Source organism: Apus apus, chromosome 5 (assembly GCF_020740795.1).
Source record: "Apus apus isolate bApuApu2 chromosome 5, bApuApu2.pri.cur, whole genome shotgun sequence".
Taxonomy (NCBI): Eukaryota; Metazoa; Chordata; class Aves; order Apodiformes; family Apodidae; genus Apus; species Apus apus.
This window is the reverse complement of record NC_067286.1, coordinates 26,755,828-26,774,118: the sequence shown is the minus strand read 5'-3', so window position 1 is coordinate 26,774,118 and position 18,291 is coordinate 26,755,828. Positions and strand designations below refer to the sequence as shown.

The window sequence follows — 18,291 nt, the reverse complement described above, 5'->3', positions numbered from 1 at the left end:
AGGTTAGAACCAGGGTCACTCTTGGCTCTTTATCCAGTTCATTCAATGGGGCATCTTTGAAGTGATTTTGTTGGTTCCTACTTCAAGAAGTGCCCAACAACCTTACATAGTGCCATCACCATCTTCATTGTCTCAGGAAGAGCACGGCTCATCGGAAGATGCACAGCTGAGGGAGATGTCTTCTGCCCAGCACTTTCACTGAGAATTTCCATTTTGTAGAAGCTCACCTCCATGCTGGCTCCTGGACAATGAGGTTAAAAGGCTGGCTTCCTGCTGGCAGGATAAAGCTTTCTCTTAGATTGCTTGCGGGGCCCCAACAACAACCCAGCCCCCCGGGAAACCCCCGCGGACCCGCGCGTCCCAGCCCGCAGGGGAGGGAAGATGGCGCCGCCCCGCCCGGGAGGCGGGGAGCCGGTGGCAAGGGCGGGCGGAAGTGACGTACGCCGGGCGGAAGTAACTGGTGCGGGGGGGAGCGGAAGTGCTGGCAGGGAGGCGCGCTGGGAGCAGTGGGCGGCGGCGGCGGCGGGACCCCGGGAGTGCGGGACCCCGGGAGTGCGGGCCCCCCGGGCGGTCTGTGCTGCGGGGCCTGTTCCGCAGAGTCCCTCCCCCCAGCAGTTCCTCGTCAGGTAGAGGCCTCGCCGGGCCTGCGGGCCTAGCTTGGGTGTCTGTCCTTAAGGCTTCGGTTCAGGCCTCCTCCGGGAAGGCCCGTGGGGGTTGTGCATGCGGTGGGAGCACCGGGACGCATCAGCGCTTCGGTTTGTTAATAGCAGCTTGTTGCTTCCCGCTTCTGGTTTTGTCTTGTGCCATGCAGGTAGTTCCTTATTGCAGAGACTCTTCAGGCGAGCTGGCTAAGGCAGCGTTTCCTGAGGCAAGGCGCTGTATGTGTGCACACAGTGTGTGCCTGGCAGGCAAAGAATCAGTCAGAGCCTTAGGTGACCGATGTGAGCTGTGAAGCCTCTTTGAGGAGACATTCTTGCAGCTTTCTGCTGGGGTGTTCCTTCTGGGAGGCGTGTCTTTATGGGTATCTCCTTCTCTATAGCAGATTAAAGTTGCTGCCCGTCTTGTCAAGCCTAGATGTTTTACACTGTCAGTCATTACAGTGTTGTCTGCAGAATGTGTTTCTGTGATGGAGCAGAGCATGCACATCACTGTTTTCCAAAGTAGCCAAGAATCCTCAGTGAGGCTTTCACTGACTGTTAATCTAGAGTGGGGAAATTTTATGTTTCCATTGTCTGCTGAGCTGCCTTGGAGAGACTGAGATGCAACTCTTTGCTTCTTATAATTCCTTACCTTAACCAACAAAGTGTTAAGAGATATGTTAATTTGAGGAACTGATTGTGACATCAGGTCCTTGTATTCTTCTTTGACCCAAATCTGATAAGGTTAGCAAAAGAATGCAAAGTTGTGGACCTGAAGATGGGGAAAAAATAACAGGGTTCAGAAGCCAGCAGGAATCAAAACCTTGGACAGGAGTGGCATGGTAGTTTGCTTAAACAGATCCTGTGCCTAATTCTTATGTTGCTTTATGTCTGCTGAGAGTAGTGGCAAAGGTTGGTGACATGCACCTCAGAAGCTTAAATGCTGCTTCTGGAAAGCGTTGGAAGAGTATTATGAACCTCAGTTTTTCTGCAAATTAAATGCCATCCTCAGTGAAACATTGCTTCTGCATTAATTGGTGGTTAGGGTCCCTTACTGTCCTAGCTGGCACTGCTTGAGCTGGAGGTCAATCCCAAGTGTACCTTGGCACTTGAAGCAGTCTGTGGCTTTATTGTCTTCTGGCCTTTTGTGTCTTCTTTTGTTCTTAAGCCACTGGTCCCAGCTGCATTTGTAAAGCTTCCTGCAGCACTGGGCTTGTCAAACTGTAGCCATGGCAAGTCCGAAGCATGACAGAAAACTATTTATTGAGACTCTTCAGTGGGGACAAGGGATACAGCAGCAGGTCATAGTGTTTTTACATAACAGTCAGCACGTTCTAGGTGTGTAGACGTGTTCGGGGTCCTTTGGCAGCACATCTGATCTCTTACTGCTTTCCGGGGACAGTATCCTCAGTAGGCTGTGTTTGCTGGCTAGTTGCTGGTCCCTCTAGGCAAACAGTTGGTGTGCAGTTAGCTTTTAAGTAGCCAGTTGCAAGATTGGAGATAACCAGACCACATGATGCTGAGGTTAGTGCTGGTCATAAGCACCAGATTATTTTTCTGGCATGTTTTCTGTGAGCATTGGTGAGTGAGAATTACTCCTTATGGGGGCCAGGTGAGTGTTGCTAATGTGCTTAGATGGCTTCCAGCGGGCATGGAAAAAGGTATAATTAGAAAATAAACTATTTTGTCTACATTGTGTCTGCCTGCAAGTGCCATATGTATTTAAGAAACTTCTAGTTCATTTGACTACAGAAGGGCCTTGATTGTTTAAGAACCTTATGTTCAATTTCAAGGATCTTTTGTTGTTTTAAATTTCTAGATGTAGTTAGAAGGAACACATTTAAAGCTTTTATCTGTTTTTGCACCAAACTAGTGCCCTCCTCTGTATTACTGTCCTGTAACTCTTTACATCTGGGTGGCCTCTATAGCCATGTGGAGGAAGGAGTGACTTTGAGGAACAGCATCTAACTTGTTTAGACAATGACTACAGAGTTGGCCCCTTGTGCCTGACAGTTCCCCGGACAAATGAAGGCAGTTTCCAAGCCCGCTCTTTTTTTTTTTGCAGAACATTTTCAATAGGCAGAGACTTGAACAAGTGTGTGTCCGTCCCTGTGTGGAAGAGACTTGTTGCAGGAAGATTAACTGCACACTTTGCTTCGAACTGCATGACTTTTTTGTCTGTTAATCCCAGCATCATCCTCATTTAGGCTTTGAAGCTTGTGATGACAGGGCATGAAACACTTGGCTTCTGATGCGTGTGCTGCTATTTATGCATATCAAAGAGGGATCTATCAACTGAAGTGTGACTATTGGAACCCCTGTTGTGGCAGAAAGCTCCATAAATAAACTGCAAGTAGGTGTGTGCTTATGCTGGGTGTGCACAAAAAAAGGGAGCTGTCTGCAGAAGTAGCAGTTTTTGCTGTGCAGTTGCAAGAGAGCTGAGCTGAAAGGGAATATTTCTGCATTCTCAGCATCAGTCAGAACCACAATTGCATCCCAGGTGTGTCTGTGTTAGGCCCTTCTCCAACAGGAGTGAGGCACCGTAGCAGGGTGCTCCCTTGCCTTCCTGCCCTGAAATAGCCTTTGCTGGTGGCTGTGTTCCATGGATGTCCTTGACACCATTGGCAGAGAAGCCAGAGATTTTCTCTGTGTGCTTGGAGGGGATTTTATTGTTCAGAAGGTACAGGGAAGTTCCCCTTGCTGCTGCTTGTGCCATAGGTAGGCTTGGTGTAGGTGGAAGGTGTGGTTCTGGGATCTTGAGCTGCCAGGTTTCACTAAGGTCAGTGTTTTGAGATGTCTGAAATTGAGGAACTAAAGTCTGATATTGGTACTGGATGAGGAGATCTAGTTCCTCAGTCAGGAAGTGCTAAAGTGAATGGAGCCCTGGAAACCTTGAAACCTCTGAAAATCCACTTTGTCTTGGTACACAAAATTTTTAAGTCTAAATGAGTTTAGTCCAGCTTTTGCACAAAATCAGAGGCATGAACAAGAATTTCAGCAGGTGTTACATGGTTGGTGGTTTTGCATTAAGGCCTTGATTTAAAGGAACTAAAACCACAAAACCAAACCAAAAAAACTAAAACCAGCAACCAAAAGGACCTTGTCATGCTTTTGGAACCAGCAGCATCACATCTAACCAACCTTGGTCAAGAATGATATCCCTGAAAATGATATAAATATTCCAAAATGTAGGTCATAAATATTGCATGAGGTAATTCTTGTGTGAGCATCCTTTCCACAAGGTATCTTCCCACATTTTACAATAAAGTATGATGATAGCATAAGACAAAACATTGGCTTTAGGGTTGTGGCTGTGCCTGTACGATGATTGAACTTCATTTTTGTTCTGAGATAAAGACAGAGATTCATTTCCAAGCTTTGCATTTTCTCATGCATACAGCCTATCCGTATGACAGATAATTTTAGTTTTAAAAATCCATATCCACTTTTCAACTCCACAACAAATCATAATTGACTACTGGTGGGCTTTTAAAAAGTGGAAGATCTCAAATATGTGCAAAATATTTCAACATACCAGGTGTGGGAGGGTGTCAGGTCTGTAGCATTAGTGCTGATCAGTGATTCAAATAGTGTAAAATGTTTTTAAAACACTTTACTTGCTGCCTGCAAGAAGTGGATTGATGGTTCCAGGTTCTGGGAATAAGAGGTGAGGAGTAACACTCACAAATATTGTCATGCCCAGTAGATGGAAGGTGGAATAGTTACCTTCCTAGTAAGTTCTCATATGCACAGAGATAAAAGACTTTATAAATATCGCCCTTGGTTTCAACCCAGTACTGGCTTGGGCAGTGAGTGAAGATGCTTGAATATACCATGAACATCTCCCTTATGAGGAAAGGCTGAGGGAGCTGGGTCTCTTTAGCTTGGAGAAAAGGAGACTGAGGGGTGACCTCATCAATGTTTACAAATACGTAAAGAGTGAGTGTCAAGAAGATGGAGTTAAGTTTTTTTCAGTGATGACCAGTGATAGGACAAGGAGTAATGGATACAAATTGGAGCATAGGAGGTTTAAGGTGAATATCAGAAAATTTTTTTTAGTGTGAGAGTGACAGAGCCCTGGAACAGGCTGCCCAGAGAGGTTGTGGAGTCTCCTTCTCTGGAGACATTCAAAACCCGCCTGGACGCCTTCCTGTGTGATGTGCTCTAGGTGACCCTGGTCTGGCAGGAGGGTTGAACTAGATGATCTTTCGAGGTCCCTTCCAACCCCTATGATTCTATGATTTCTGCCAGTAAGAGGGCAATGAAAAAGTGAGTGAGAACTAAAGCAGGAGGACTAGATGAGAAAGAAAAACTTATTTTCACTTGGGAGATTAGAGTGAGAAGGAGAGCAGAAGGAGCTGGTGAGAGCCAGTGCATTGTCCAAATCTACATGGACAGGTTCTTGCATCTTGATAGGCATGCTAACGCTAGGATCCCCAGAAAGTGTATGCTGAAGTGGGGAGGTTTGCATGATACTGTGTCTTTCATGTTCTTGGTTGGTGTTGATATTGGAGTAAGTAAACTCTTGTCATCTTGGACCAGGTACTTCCATCTTTGTAAATCCAAGCCTGTGTTGTTGGCATTCTGGCAGTGATACACTTGTTGGCTGGCTTTTTGCTGGGTGGATGCCATTCTGCTCCCAGCTGGCTGGTAGACCAGGTGTTGGTTTGTCTAGTAGCATGTTGTTTGGCAATGAAGAACAAGGTAAGCAGTTTGTCTGGGACTCGGGTACAACTAGTTGTGTCCAAGGGTGATCCTGGAGTGGCTGCAGTATGTACCAGAAGAGCAGAGTGGGACAAAAATGAATAATTTTCCCTTGCTATCCCTGTCCTCTCCCCAGGAAATCCAGTTCTGTAACCACTTTTCCATGGCTTCAGTAGTTTCCATGTGAACAGCACACAGGGCTGGGCTGCAAGAGCAAGAAGGCAGTATGTTGTCAAGACCAAAGCCTGGGGAGTCTGAGGCAGACCTGCTGCACTTTCAGAACCAGTTCCTGGCAGCCAGAGCTTCACCTGCAGTGAAGATTGTGAAGAAAGCAGACAAGAGGAAGGGGGAGGAAGGGAGCACAGATGCTGAGAGACGCCCGCTACAGGACAGCAAGGATGTGGTCATGTTGGATGGTAATTTCCCTTCTGGGAGCCTTTGAATTACTGAGTTTCTCTGTCTCTTTTAGTGTTCCTCAGTGCTTGTACTTTAACCTCCCTCTCAACACAATGCTGCTTCTGCCCTGCATGTGTGTCCTGGTAGTGTTTGTTCTTAGCATGCTGGAATATGCACGTGTCCAGTGTTACTAGCATCCAGTAGAACCACCTTTCCAACACGTTGCCTTTGTCTGCCTTTATCAGCTACCTGTGGTACCTTGCCAGCCTCAGTGCAGGAGGTGTCTTCTGTAATTTGTACCCATGGGATATTCTCTGCTTTTTCTGCCATCTCTCCAAACCGTGTTTCAGTGTCTTTGAGGTTTAGTGCTGCTAACAGCTCCAGCTTTCAGCCAGCAGATCTGGCTTGATAAGCTTCCTTCCTGCAGTTATGTTTCCCTCCATCAGTAGTAACTGTTATACCTCTGCCATGTGCTTAGTAGTCTCCGAAGCTCAAGGTCCTTTATTAAAAGCAACACTTTAAATCTTAAAGTGCTTGGTTCCAAGTACGGTAATATGATTCCAGCTTATAGGTAGTGGCATGTGGCTTGCTCATGTTCATACAGATAGCTCACTGTTAGACCTGTCAGTGGGAATCTGCTTTTCTGTGCCTGAACACAACCTGCAAGGACAGTATTTGTTTCTGTAAATCCTTGCTTCTTTCCTTAATACTTGCAGTCAGGCCTCAATACCCTTTCCTGCTTATGTACCTCTTTGAAAAGACCTTGGTGCCAATATATAAATAATAAAATTCTTCAGCATGTTCCTCTTCACTACCCAGTGCAAGTCAGAGAAGGAGGATTCTTGATTGTCTTGTTGCTTCCTCGTCTTTTTTGTTTCTTATCAAAGCAATAACAGGTGCTGCTAGGATGCCTTTGGTCTGGTTCCTGTTGCACAAGTAGGTGTGATTTGACTGCTTTTTTTTCCTTATTATTTCTGCTTCACAGATTTTCCTGATGCTCTCCCAACTCTAACTCCAGCTCCTCCAAAGAAGTCTAAGATCAAAAATGCTTGTGTCCACTTTGAAGATGATGATCCAGAGGAAAGACTGGAGAGTCATGATCGACACATTACAGCGGTCTTCAGCAAAATCATTGTATGTCTGTTTTTTGTGTGATGGCCTAATTTTTCTTTGAATTCTGTAAACTGAGCAGTTGTCAATAATGAAGGGTTCTGTTGGCTGTTTTTTTATTTCTACAGTGTAATTAAGCAGTTGTAGTGCTGTAGATTAGTGTCCTGGAGCACCCTGAAAGAAAAAATTCTTTGGGTATATTTTTGCTGTCAGTTAAATATGGGTTTGAATCTGCTCTCCGGTACAGACTGCCTGCAGGTCCCAGTGCTTCCATGCAGGCATGTGCTGCAGTATGGATATGGATGAGTTTCTGGACTTTTCTAAGGGAGATGTTCTCATTACTCTGCACTGGCCCAAATTTTCCTTCATCTGTTTCTTTGAGTTTGGCAGCGCAGCCTTTTGGAAAATAGCCTCCCTTTGGCTCTAAATAAGCACAAAGTACTCTGAGCCTGACAGCGATGTAGCAGAAAGCTTGTGAGCTGCAGAGCTGAGATACTTTGTGTCCACTCTTAGCTAAATGGTATAGACATGTCTGGCTGTTGCAGTGGTTTCTACACAGTTTTAATTTCTTGCTGCAGGAACGAGACACAAGTGCAGTAGCAGTGACCATGCCAGTGTCCACAGGAGACCCATTTCCAAGGACATTTCACCGTTCTGAGATAAAAAGTGAGGTGAGATTTGGAGCAGCTGTTTTATGCTACCTTCATCAACTGTTAAAACTTTCCCACAAAAAAGCCTAGTGCTTGGTAGGTGGTAAGGCTCAAAATAAGTGACTTGGCATGCTGTAGATTAGGAGCTGGCTCACCGTGTCTTTGGCATTACCACCTTAGCGTAGGAGAGAGTTCTACCAAGCTGCCATCAAGTAGGCAGTCCATACCCTGCAGTTAAATAGCATTTGAATCCTTTTGGTTTAGGAAAACAGGCGATCCCCTTCAGCTAACTTCAGTGAGGTGTATGTAATTTGCACCATTGTAATAGGATTGATCCTGTTCTGCTTGATTTCCTTTGATGAACAATCTGTTAATTTGTCCACAAGGTTTAATTAAGTCCATGCTTGCTGAAATTGCACCTGGTTCCTCCTGGCGTGATATTGGAGTGTCGTTTTGCAGCTTTTTGGATTTTGACATAACTTTTTCTGAGGCTGTAAAACTGGAATCTGTGGCTGCTATCATCAGTCATTGCTGTAGTAGCAAGAGCTGCTGGCTGAGTGAGAGTCAGATACTGGGAACTGATATGTGATTGATAGCTATGGTTGCTTTGAATAGGTAGCTTGTTTTGAAAGGAAAGAGTAGTACTTCTAAACTACCAGTTCTGTTTGCCTGATGCAGGAGTGCACAAAGCAGCTACCAAATGTTCAGACTGCCTTTTAAGCTTCTTCTCTGGGCTGAGGACATGCAAGAGTTTTTTTGCTTAGTCTACTTTGGATTTCCTGTGCATCCTGTGGAAGGCTGCTCAGAGCCATGCCCTTCCACTGCCTGGGCAAACAGCACAGTAATTTAGTCAGGATTATTTTAGCACTACTTGCCCACTTCTTACTGTGTAAATCTCTTGACCCTGCTGCTCTATAATCACCTTATAAGAGGCCTTTTCCAAGCATGTGGTGAGCACAGTAGAGTACAGCCCCATTTATCCTCAGAAATGCAAAGTATTCAGCTATTCAGGGTTTCCGAACAGCAGGAAAGCTGGAACAGTTGTGTTTGGTGATATTTTAGGTGTACTTGCCTGGCTTGAATTCACTCATAATTAATCATCTTCTTTCTCTAAGTAGCAAATACGTTCATGTTTTTGTCTCTCTGTGCTAGCATTAAACTGGGTGTTAAAAAAGGAATAGTGCATCCACAGAAAAGGGCAGGTGGCTGCCAGTAGCTTCTATGAGTCATGTCTCGGGTCTGATCTGAGGATGTCTTTAGGATCAGATCTATACATTTGCTAGAGGCAGGTGTGCGGGGGAGTCTGGAGAGGAAAGTGGTGACACATGGCTTCCCTGTTTGCAGGTGAAGGCGGGATGTGGAAGAAAAAGCATCTTTGCACAAAAGATGGCAGCGAGAAGAGCTGCTGAAAAGGCAGCAACAGCTCCCTCTGCTGCCGAGTGCCTGCAAGGGAGATCAGCTGCTCTGGATGCCTTGGATGATGAGGGATCAGCAGGAGAGGCACCTCTCCCCAGGATCAGGGATGGTATGTGGAGAAGGTTCTGCTTATCCAGCCCATTGTATTTATATAACCTTAGTAACCGTGACATTGGTGCACCTTTAAGGTCGGGTAGCACTGTTGTCCTCACTTTAGGTATCTTAAGGTCAGTTGGAATGTCTAGGGCATGACAAAGATTTGAAATGGTCTGGGGCCATTAACATACTAAAAATTGGGTTAGCTTTCTCACCGTTTTCATCTTTGCTTCACACTGGGCCAAATAGATTGCTTTTTCAAGGTTCTTGTTCTCCTTTTCCTTTCTGTTATATGTAAAGTTTTACTTGTTTCATCATTGATTTCCACAATTTTAGGAAGAGGATTCTTTTTGTGTCAGATGAAGGTGTTTGAGACCACTATGATGCAGATTCCCACTCCTAGCTAGAAGCCGTAAGTTCAGTCTTCTGTCACCAGATCTGCTGCTATGACTCTGTGGCTCTGCTCCATAAGGAATGCTGTGAGGCAGTACTGATGAGTCAGTGCCACCTCCAGCAGTTACTTGTCTGACAGAAACATAACGAGGAAAGATGAAACCAATTCAACTCGTACCAGCATAACCAGACATTTTTTTTCTTTTTTTCTTGGGCAGTCCTATTTGCTTAGGACCACCACGTCTCTGGGTTTTTCCCTGTTACCCTCTTTTTCACATTGAAATAGAGGCCAAATGTCATTTGAGGGTTATTGCCATTTGGCTAAGGTTTCTGTCTGCCCTGAACTGGGTCAGAGAATGGGTAAGCGAATCCCAAGGCATGCTGTGCTGTGTGGGCACAAATCCACCACCCAGTTCAATATACTGTGTTTACTGTAGATCCTGTTACAATTGTACCTGTGTACTTCTGTCTGAGAAATCTCAAAGGAAAATACAGGAGCCCTATAGCTGTAATCCCCTTGAAGTAGAATGCTTCTGAAGTGTAGCATAACAGAGGGATCAGAAAATGGCTTGGCCTCCTCAGTGACCTTGTGAAAAGATCACTAGAGGCAAGAGGAGAAGAGGGGGAGCTCAGTTTCATGTAGTAACAAAGCGTTTGTGCCTGGTAACCCTCAGCTCAGTTGCTAATGATGGGAAGTTTGCTGAATCTTTTACCAGGCCACTCTGGCTGCTCAGCTCTTTCTGCTCAGTGTGCAACACAACTGCTGCAAAAATATCTTCAAACCTTACTGATGTTGTGATGAGTGTCATTACTACTGTTTGAACAGGGTTTTGATGCTTTCAGGGTTGGCTGGTTTAGGGTCATAGGGATGTTCCAAGTCACTATATGGAGCATATGAACAAAACATAAGGAATGAAGCCACAAAGTCAGGTCATAGAATCGTTGAATCATTAAGGTTGGAAAAGAGCTTTACGATCACCAAGTCCAACTGTCAGCCCTACACCCCTGTGACCACAAAAATGGTCTCCCAAAGCATCACGTCTACCCATTTTCTTAACCCTCTAGGGAGGGTGCCTCCACCGGTTCCAGTACCACTCTTTCAGTGAATACATTTTTGCTAATATCCAGCCTGAACCTGCCCTGGCACAACTTGACCCTGTTTCCTGTGTCCTATTGCTAGTCACCAGGGAGAAGAGGCAAACACCCACCTCACTACATCCTCCTTTCAGGTAGTTGTATAGAGCAATGAGGTCTCCCCTCAGCCTCCTCTTCTCCAGGCTGAATAGCCCCAGCTCCATCAGCTGCTCCTCATAAGGCCCCTTATCAGCCTAGTTGCCCTTTTCTGCACCCTCTCCAGCACCTCAATGTCCTTCCTATACTGTGGTGCCCAAAACTGCACACAGTGCTCAAGGTGTGGTCTCACCAAGGCCGAGTAGAGGGGTAGGATCACCTCCCTGGTCCTGCTGGTTATGCTATTCCTGATGCAGGCCAGGATGGTGTTGACATTCTTGGCCACCTGGGCACACTGCTGGCTCATGTTCAACCTGCTGTCAGACAGCACCCCCAGCTCTCTCTCTGCTGGGCAGCTCTCCAGCCACTCCACCCCAATCCTGTAGCACTGCCTGGGGTTGTTGTGGCTGAAGTGCAGTTATCAAAGGCTACAGGACAGCTGGAGAGTCTCCCTCTGACCAAAGGAGCATGTTACCCTGCTACTAGAGGTAGTTGAAATGAGCCTTTAAAATATTTAGATCACGTGATAAAGGAGACTTGATTTTCTTCAGGGTAGGAAAAATGTCCCCCTTCCTCCACCAGAAGTTTTTGTGTTTAACCCTTAAAGGTGAATACAGGACATTGTTACAAGCAAACATGTTAGTGTTGAGAATGGATCCTGTATCATTCTGGAAACTGGGTTACAAAATAATTTGAATTCTCCTTCTAATTCAACAGATATGTACCAGGTCATGGCTCACCTGACATACAAATGTGCATTCAGGTTTTCTTGGCAGAGAAAGAATCTAGTATTCACTAACTTGAAAGAAGGCTCTTGCTCATCAGTTGTGGCTTATGCTTCAGTTTACCTTTTCTTGCTGTTGCTTTGCATTAAAGAAACAAAATTTCTTTCCCTCCATCCCTCCTCCGACTCCTGAAGAAACAAGGTGGAAATGACCTTTTGTTGTGACATGGGATGAAAGTTCAAATATTTTATTTAAGCCAAACTGAACTTCTTTACTCCAATTTTAACTTGGCTACCAGTGTTAAGAAATAAAATTATGCAAACCTGATAATGACAAAATGGAAAAAGCTTCATAATGCTGTAGACACTTAGATCACTAACTTCTTTCTCTGCTGGATCTTACAGATGAAGCTGGTGGCTTTTTGACCTCTCAGCGGCCTTGTCTCATAACAGGAGAAGGTCTTGGAAGCCAAAAGAGTGAGCAGGAAGCTCAGGCTATTCATAAAGAGAACTTGGAGAAGCTGCAGTCCATGTCTGAGGAAGAGATCCTGCAAGAGCAGAAGAGGCTTCTGGCTCAGCTGGGTATGTGCTTCCCAGGGTGAATTCTCCTAGAGGCATGAAAGTTTCCTGAATGTGTAGGTGTCTTGAAGTCTCATCAAATTCACAGATCAAAGATGGGAGCTTAGAGTTGCTGCTCGTTGTGTATGTGGATAATGTAGCTTATGAGTAAGAATGAAGTGTGAAGGAATTAGAGTGCTTACTCCTCACTGAGAGAGGACTTAGCTTAAGTCTGTCTTGTCTTCCTTTTGCTGTGGGATAAGACAGTCCACGCACTCAGTCACTTTACACATCACATACCTGATTATATATAAACGTATTGAGGTCCTAAAAGGTAGTCGTCTGAAACAGCTAAGAAAGCAAAGCTGTACTTAGGATGGCCATGGTAATGCTGAGGTGAGAGAGCACCCTTGGTCTTCCCCTCCAGAAGACCTAAGACTTGAGCTGGAACTCTCATTACCCAGATAGGGGAGACATGTGGGCATGTGGGAGGTTTCAGTTTGAATCCGTACTTGGTAGAGGAGAACTTAAAACTAGCCTTGAATTTCTTGAAAAAAATGTTTTAATTACCTGGCTGTTGGATGCAGCCAGTTGGTGTGGTCTCTGGTTTGGAGCCAGATCTGCAGTGGTGCTCTGGGAACGCCTGTTGCTGACAGTTGGTGACAAGATGGGGGAGAACCCTGACTTTGTGTGATCTAGGGCACTGTAAAACTAGTTTACATTGGTTTCAGTGACTTTTTTTTAATGCTTGAGAAGAGCAGATGTACAGATGTAGGTGGCAGACAAGGGTTTTTGAAATTCTCATAATTTCAGATTCTCTAGCATCAAATGAGCTGTGAGTGGCATTTTAGTTGCATAAGACTCTTTGTGGGTGTAGCTTAAAAATCATATTAATGAACTTGGCTTTGTTATAACCAGCATGGGTATAACTGGAAAGGTGTCAAAGAAACTGTGCAGAGTAATTGCAGACAGAATCTTTAGACACAACCTTCATTCAGAGAGCTGAGCTCTCCAAACTAACAGAAGTGAAATTTATTCTATTTTTATTTTTAATTGACTTCACTGCTTATAATAATGGCACGTGTATGAGAAATACCTTGTTTATGCATGTCCTTCTTAGGACTGATTTGCGATCCTTGCTCCTTGTTCCCACACTTGGTCCTTTGGGATGCTAATGAAGTGAATATTTAGGAAGTTTTAAAAGGATACGATGTGTTTTAAGTATTTTTGAACAATAAATTATTTTCTGAAACAATGTGTTTATTTGTATGCCCCGTGGGTTAAAATTGTAGATCTTTCAGTCTTTGAGGCCTTAAGGAAATTAGGAGTAGTTTTGGCATTCCCAAAATATCTGTGGTTAGGGAATTATGCGTGATGAAGCAACTCCTAAACTAAATTGCTGGCTTTCAGATAAGCTTGGCAACTGGACAGGTACAGAGATGTGAATTAAAGAGACTTTTTCTCCGTATTCAGGAGTGTGAATAATTTGTTGGTAACCTCTTAGTTATGAAGCAGATGAGACTCCATGGTGTGGACTACAAGGATGGGCAGGCAAGTCCATGCTGGACAGTGTCTTCTGGGTCTTACTGTTGAGTATCTTCTGGTTTTGCTCGTGGAGACTCTGGACAGGAATAGGCTTACTTTCTGACACACTGTGCACAGATTGACATCATCAGTGACAGTCAATATTTGTGTGACATAATGAAATAATGAATAAAATCCTTTCCTTACGGTGTACAGTGAAGTGTGAGAACATGAGAGCTCTGCTTGCATTCGGAAAAAAATATGGGTTCTTTAATGAGACTGCACTGAGTGTCTCTCTTTCTTCAAGGGAGGTTTTAACTTCATTATGAGGAGAGTGTACAACAGTCAAAAGTGTGGGGTAGATCCCTGCATCCTCTTTGACCTGTTTTAGAGATATGGAGTAACTTCCTTTTTGGATTACTTCTCTGAGGTATGAAGCATTTCTGAATTTCTTGTCCTTAGTCCTCCAAAGAATAAATAACCAATGTAGGTGTTATATTCTGTTACTTTATACATCTCTGACTTTGCTTACTGGAGTATCTCTGTACCTTTTAGAGGCACAATGCACAGGTTCTTGGTGTTCATCTCTGGCATAAGCATCCCAACAGCCAGTCTTCTAGATGGAGAATATCTAGAGAGAAGGTGCACTCCATCAAAAATGATGTGGGATGTCTGTAGTAGATGTGAAAGTAAAGTTATGATATTGTGACGTTTTTGTATTTTAGAGCCATAGAAATATTATCTGTCCTTCAAAACACCCCAGCCTCACAAATGTCCCTCTTTTCCTCCAAACCATGAAGAGAGTGGCCACTTCTGTTCATGTTGTTGGACCACAATTGACTCTCAGAATGGGGACTCAGTTCAGAACAAACAAAATCTCCTTCTGCTGATGTAGTATCTAGACCATGCACTGCAGATCTGGTGCGATTCAGTAAAGAGCAGGTAATTTTTTTTGCAGTGTGTGTTTGGTGTATTCTTGTAGCATTCGGATAGATGTCACTGAGTGGTCCACAGACAGAGTAGGCAAAGTGTCAGACCTGGGTTCCTCCCATAAATCACAGACCAGAATTATCACCACAGTTTTGTTTGGATGTGCCTTTTCAGTGGCAGTGAGGGGGAAAGAAGCAATTATCTCTTTATTTGTAAGTTGGGAGAATAACTAGAATTTTTGTTGCTTGACCTTGAAAGATGTTTATCACCTCTTCCTCTGGTGTCACCTCACCAGTCAGTTGTACCCAGCTTGTGTGCTGGAAAGGTCATAAAGCAGGTAAGTGCCTCAGTTTGAAAAGAAGTGAAGCTGGAGCAGAAGAAGAGGGCATGTGGAATGAGGAGACTAAAACATAAATAGCAGGACCTATAGGCGTACAAAGTATTTGGAGACTTTCTGTCACTTCTCTGTCTGTCTCTTTGCAGATTCCAATTTAGTTGCTTTCTTAAAGTCACGACGTGGTGGCAATGAAGGACAGAAAAAGGAATTAAAAATAGAACAGAACAGACCGGAGGAGTTTGTGGAATCTCTGCCTGTGGCTCAGCATGGTGTAAGATCATCTGTTTTCATGCAGGAGTCAAATCTGGAAGAATATGTAAGGAAGGAAGAGAATATGAAGGTAGAAATGACAGGTAAGAAGCAAAGTGTATGTTGATAATGTTCTGAACATAAGTATAAGGTTTATATGGTGTTTGCATCAATTCAGATTGGATTGATGTGGTGCTTTGTTAGTTATCCAACTCAGAATTTTATTGTGATATTTAAGAAATACATTTATTTTTGGGTTCAGGAAAGAGCATCTCTGTTATTGCTAGCTGGGCTCCATAGGTAAGAAGAGTGATACACTATGTAATGAGGGTGAGCTACTCAGTGGGAAGTCTTGCTTTGTTTTTAAAATTTGTTCTGTGTTCTCTGAAAAGAAAATGTGTTTTAAACACTTGGCATCATTGCTCTTCTGTTCAGTCATGTGAGCAGGGAGAGAGAAGTGTGGTAGTGAGATTCAGCTGTCACTTGAATGATTTCTTTTAACTGGGACTAGCTGGGGACAGGAGGGTATTGGGTAGGTACGAGTTAGTGATGGGCTCGCAGGATAGCGTGGAGATGACGATCAATCTCACTTCACTGAAATTGCTCATGTAGCACCTGTGGTTTGTCATGACAGTGCTCCTCTCTGGGGCTTGTATCTCAGCCCATGTGGCGATTTCCACAGAAAGATGCTGTTATTTAATTTGTGCTGTGGATGGAGGAAAGTGTTAAAGTATACAGTGTTCTTTTGCTTTTTTGGAAGAATTGTACAGAGCTATTGCCTCTTAAGACAGAACTCTTTAATAATCAATATATGCCTATATGAGGAGAAAGCTGCTTTATCCCCAGCAGCTACAGCAACCCCTGTATTCTCATGGCAGAGAAAACATATGTTTCCCCCTTAAGCTTCTACTCTTATTGTTGCTTTCATCACTGCATTTTTTTTCTTTAGCCATTTCTTTTTCTCTGTTGTGATTTTAGGCTCCCATTCTCATCTTCCCCACCCTTTTGTTCATAGTGTGTCTCTCTCCCTCATTTACATGATACTCTCCCAATTTCTTGTCAATTTTTTACTGTCTCCATTTCTCCATCCTCTCTTCTGATACATTCTTTGTGTCTCGGTGGAATGTGCAGACTGATTAAAGAGGTCTCTGAATCACTCCCAGGTTTCAGCTTGGTATTTACAACAGATAGGACCATTTACATGTTCTTGATTAGAGGGATGAGTCTGCATGTGTGTGTACGTGTGCAGGAGAAGGAAAGCTTATTAGCCTTTTATTGAGGAGAAAGCTTTACTAAACTGTCCTTTGGCTGTTTCTCCCCAAGTTTTACTTTTCCACAAATGCATCTTAATCGAAAGGACTATTTTTAGTTCCTTTTAGTTGTAGAGCAATTGAATTGACAGGTAGCACCAGATTAAGTGACTTACCTGGGAGCAATAAAAACAGATTGTTCAGGCTTTACAGACTGAAGATTGTAGTAGTGCTCTTGGGAGTACAGAGCGTTGTATGCTGTCAAAGACTGCACAGGGAAGGAAAAGAGGAGTTTTCCCAGGATATTTGAAATAAAGAAAGGATGGGCTGCAACACAATTGTAAAACCAAGGGAAGCCTTTCCAGCACCTGAGTTCATGCCTGTAGCCCATCTTGGCCAACAGGAGATGTAAAATATTAATATGGCATTATCACTTAGTTGGAATTTTGCATCTCTTGGTGCTCTGAAGTAAAGTAATCTCAAATAACTCGCCAGAAATGGGGGAGAGGATGATGACACAGAGCCGTGGCATTGCTCAAAAGTCAACTCAGTCTCTGTAATGAGAGAAAAGGCTACTGTTTCTAATAAAGAAGATGGTGAAGCCTTTATCTAGCAAGTTGTAATCTTACCAAATGGAAAAGTAATCCTGGCACCAAGACAAAAGGGGGAAAGCAAAGCAAAAAGGGAATAAATTGGATGGTAGCCTTTAATATAACCCAGGTCTGGAAAAGTTTAGTACAAATGTTGGATTGACACTGTCAGCTTGTGTTTCTGTAAAGGGATTTCTCAGTAACTGAACAATCTGCTGATGCCTTGGAATATGTATGTCTTTTTCTTGCTCACAAGATCATAATACTATAGGCAATATACATATTTTTGTTTGTAGAATGATGTTATGGAAGTTGCACGTGCCAGCCACCGTAAAGGACTTTGACTCTAGGTTTCCACTGAATCAATAAGCTGCAAAGAGATTTTCCTACAAAGTCCTCTTTATTGATAATGCTACAGGGTGTCTCTGAAAAGGAACCCTGAACAAAGAAATCCCTGGGCATTTATACCTTTACAGTTAAAGTTCCTCACCCTTCACATGGCAGATCTGACCAGTAATGATATTAGGGTCTGGGGTCTTCCTGTTCTTCACTGGATCCTTTCATTGTTTCTAGGCAATTTCTTTTCTTATCTCTAAGGTTGCAGCCTCTGTTCATGAATGGAACTTCCTTATCTATAGCCTGAGCTGGCTCTGGGGCCTTCTGCCACTTTACTTGGTAAGAATTCAACATATCTAGGTGAGAGTTCACAGCTTGCAGCTCAAGGCTTCAGCCACTTCAGCTTCTAGTGCCAAGGAAGGCTACCAGCCCTAACAGAGCAGCAAAAACTACTTGTCATTAAAACTAATTTCCTTCTACAATGATTAACTCAAGCCTATCAATTTAGTGATTAGTGGAGGAGGAGAAAACAATTTGCTGAATTACAAATGTCAATAGATTTAATTTTTCTGCTGATTTTATTTCCTCTAGTTTTGCACCTACCACCCACAAACATTCAGTTTTCTTACATTTCAGATGCTTTTTCCTTCTCTTCAATTAAAATGTGTGCTGAGCCTTTGGCTGAAATTCTGCCGAACAGCTTTCTAGTTGGGAAAGATAACTGCTTGCTTCCTTGCCTGACTCAATACCACATTGATTGTAAGGGTGAAGCTTCATCCTAGGAAAGGATGAGTGACCTTCCTGAAAGTTTATCTGCTAATTGGAAGAAAGGAGAAGGTTAGGTTTCAGGTCAGTTCTCAGCAGGAAAAGATTTGATGAAAGAAGAGCATCTCAGTGGGACTCTACTGTTCCTTGCAAGAGAAGATCAGAGCACTAGGATTAATAGCTGCAATGCAAATGAGTTCTGGGCTGTGCCAGCAGGAGTGATGCTGCTGAGTTTCATGCCCTCAGGCTGCCTGTTCTGTCCTTACGTGTGATTTCTCCTGAGACAGCGAAGACTTCTTAACTCATCTCTTCTCATGCTAGTATGGAATAGTATCCTAGGAGTGAAGCATTACCTTTTCAGTGTTCAGATAATTTCCATTTATATCTCACCTATC

At 43.7% G+C, this 18,291-nt stretch overlaps 1 protein-coding gene across 3 annotated transcripts in view; it reads left to right on the top strand.

The window, feature by feature from the left end:
- The first annotated feature begins 487 nt into the window (after nucleotides 1–487).
- Nucleotides 488–18,291, top strand: part of RPAP1 (RNA polymerase II associated protein 1) — a 44,312-nt gene continuing 26,508 nt past the window's right edge. Inside the window, exons 1-7 of one of the 3 annotated variants that reach the window (XM_051621385.1) lie at nucleotides 488–626; nucleotides 5,479–5,758; nucleotides 6,724–6,872; nucleotides 7,427–7,519; nucleotides 8,843–9,023; nucleotides 11,763–11,939; nucleotides 14,853–15,059. In XM_051621385.1, the coding sequence (XP_051477345.1) occupies nucleotides 5,569–5,758; nucleotides 6,724–6,872; nucleotides 7,427–7,519; nucleotides 8,843–9,023; nucleotides 11,763–11,939; nucleotides 14,853–15,059 (997 nt within the window). In that variant the 5' untranslated portion in view covers nucleotides 488–626; nucleotides 5,479–5,568. Of the gene's footprint in view, nucleotides 627–763; nucleotides 2,163–5,478; nucleotides 5,759–6,723; nucleotides 6,873–7,426; nucleotides 7,520–8,842; nucleotides 9,024–11,762; nucleotides 11,940–14,852; nucleotides 15,060–18,291 lie in introns of those variants that run through there. The other 2 variants (XM_051621386.1, XM_051621387.1) reach the window with 2 other exon arrangements.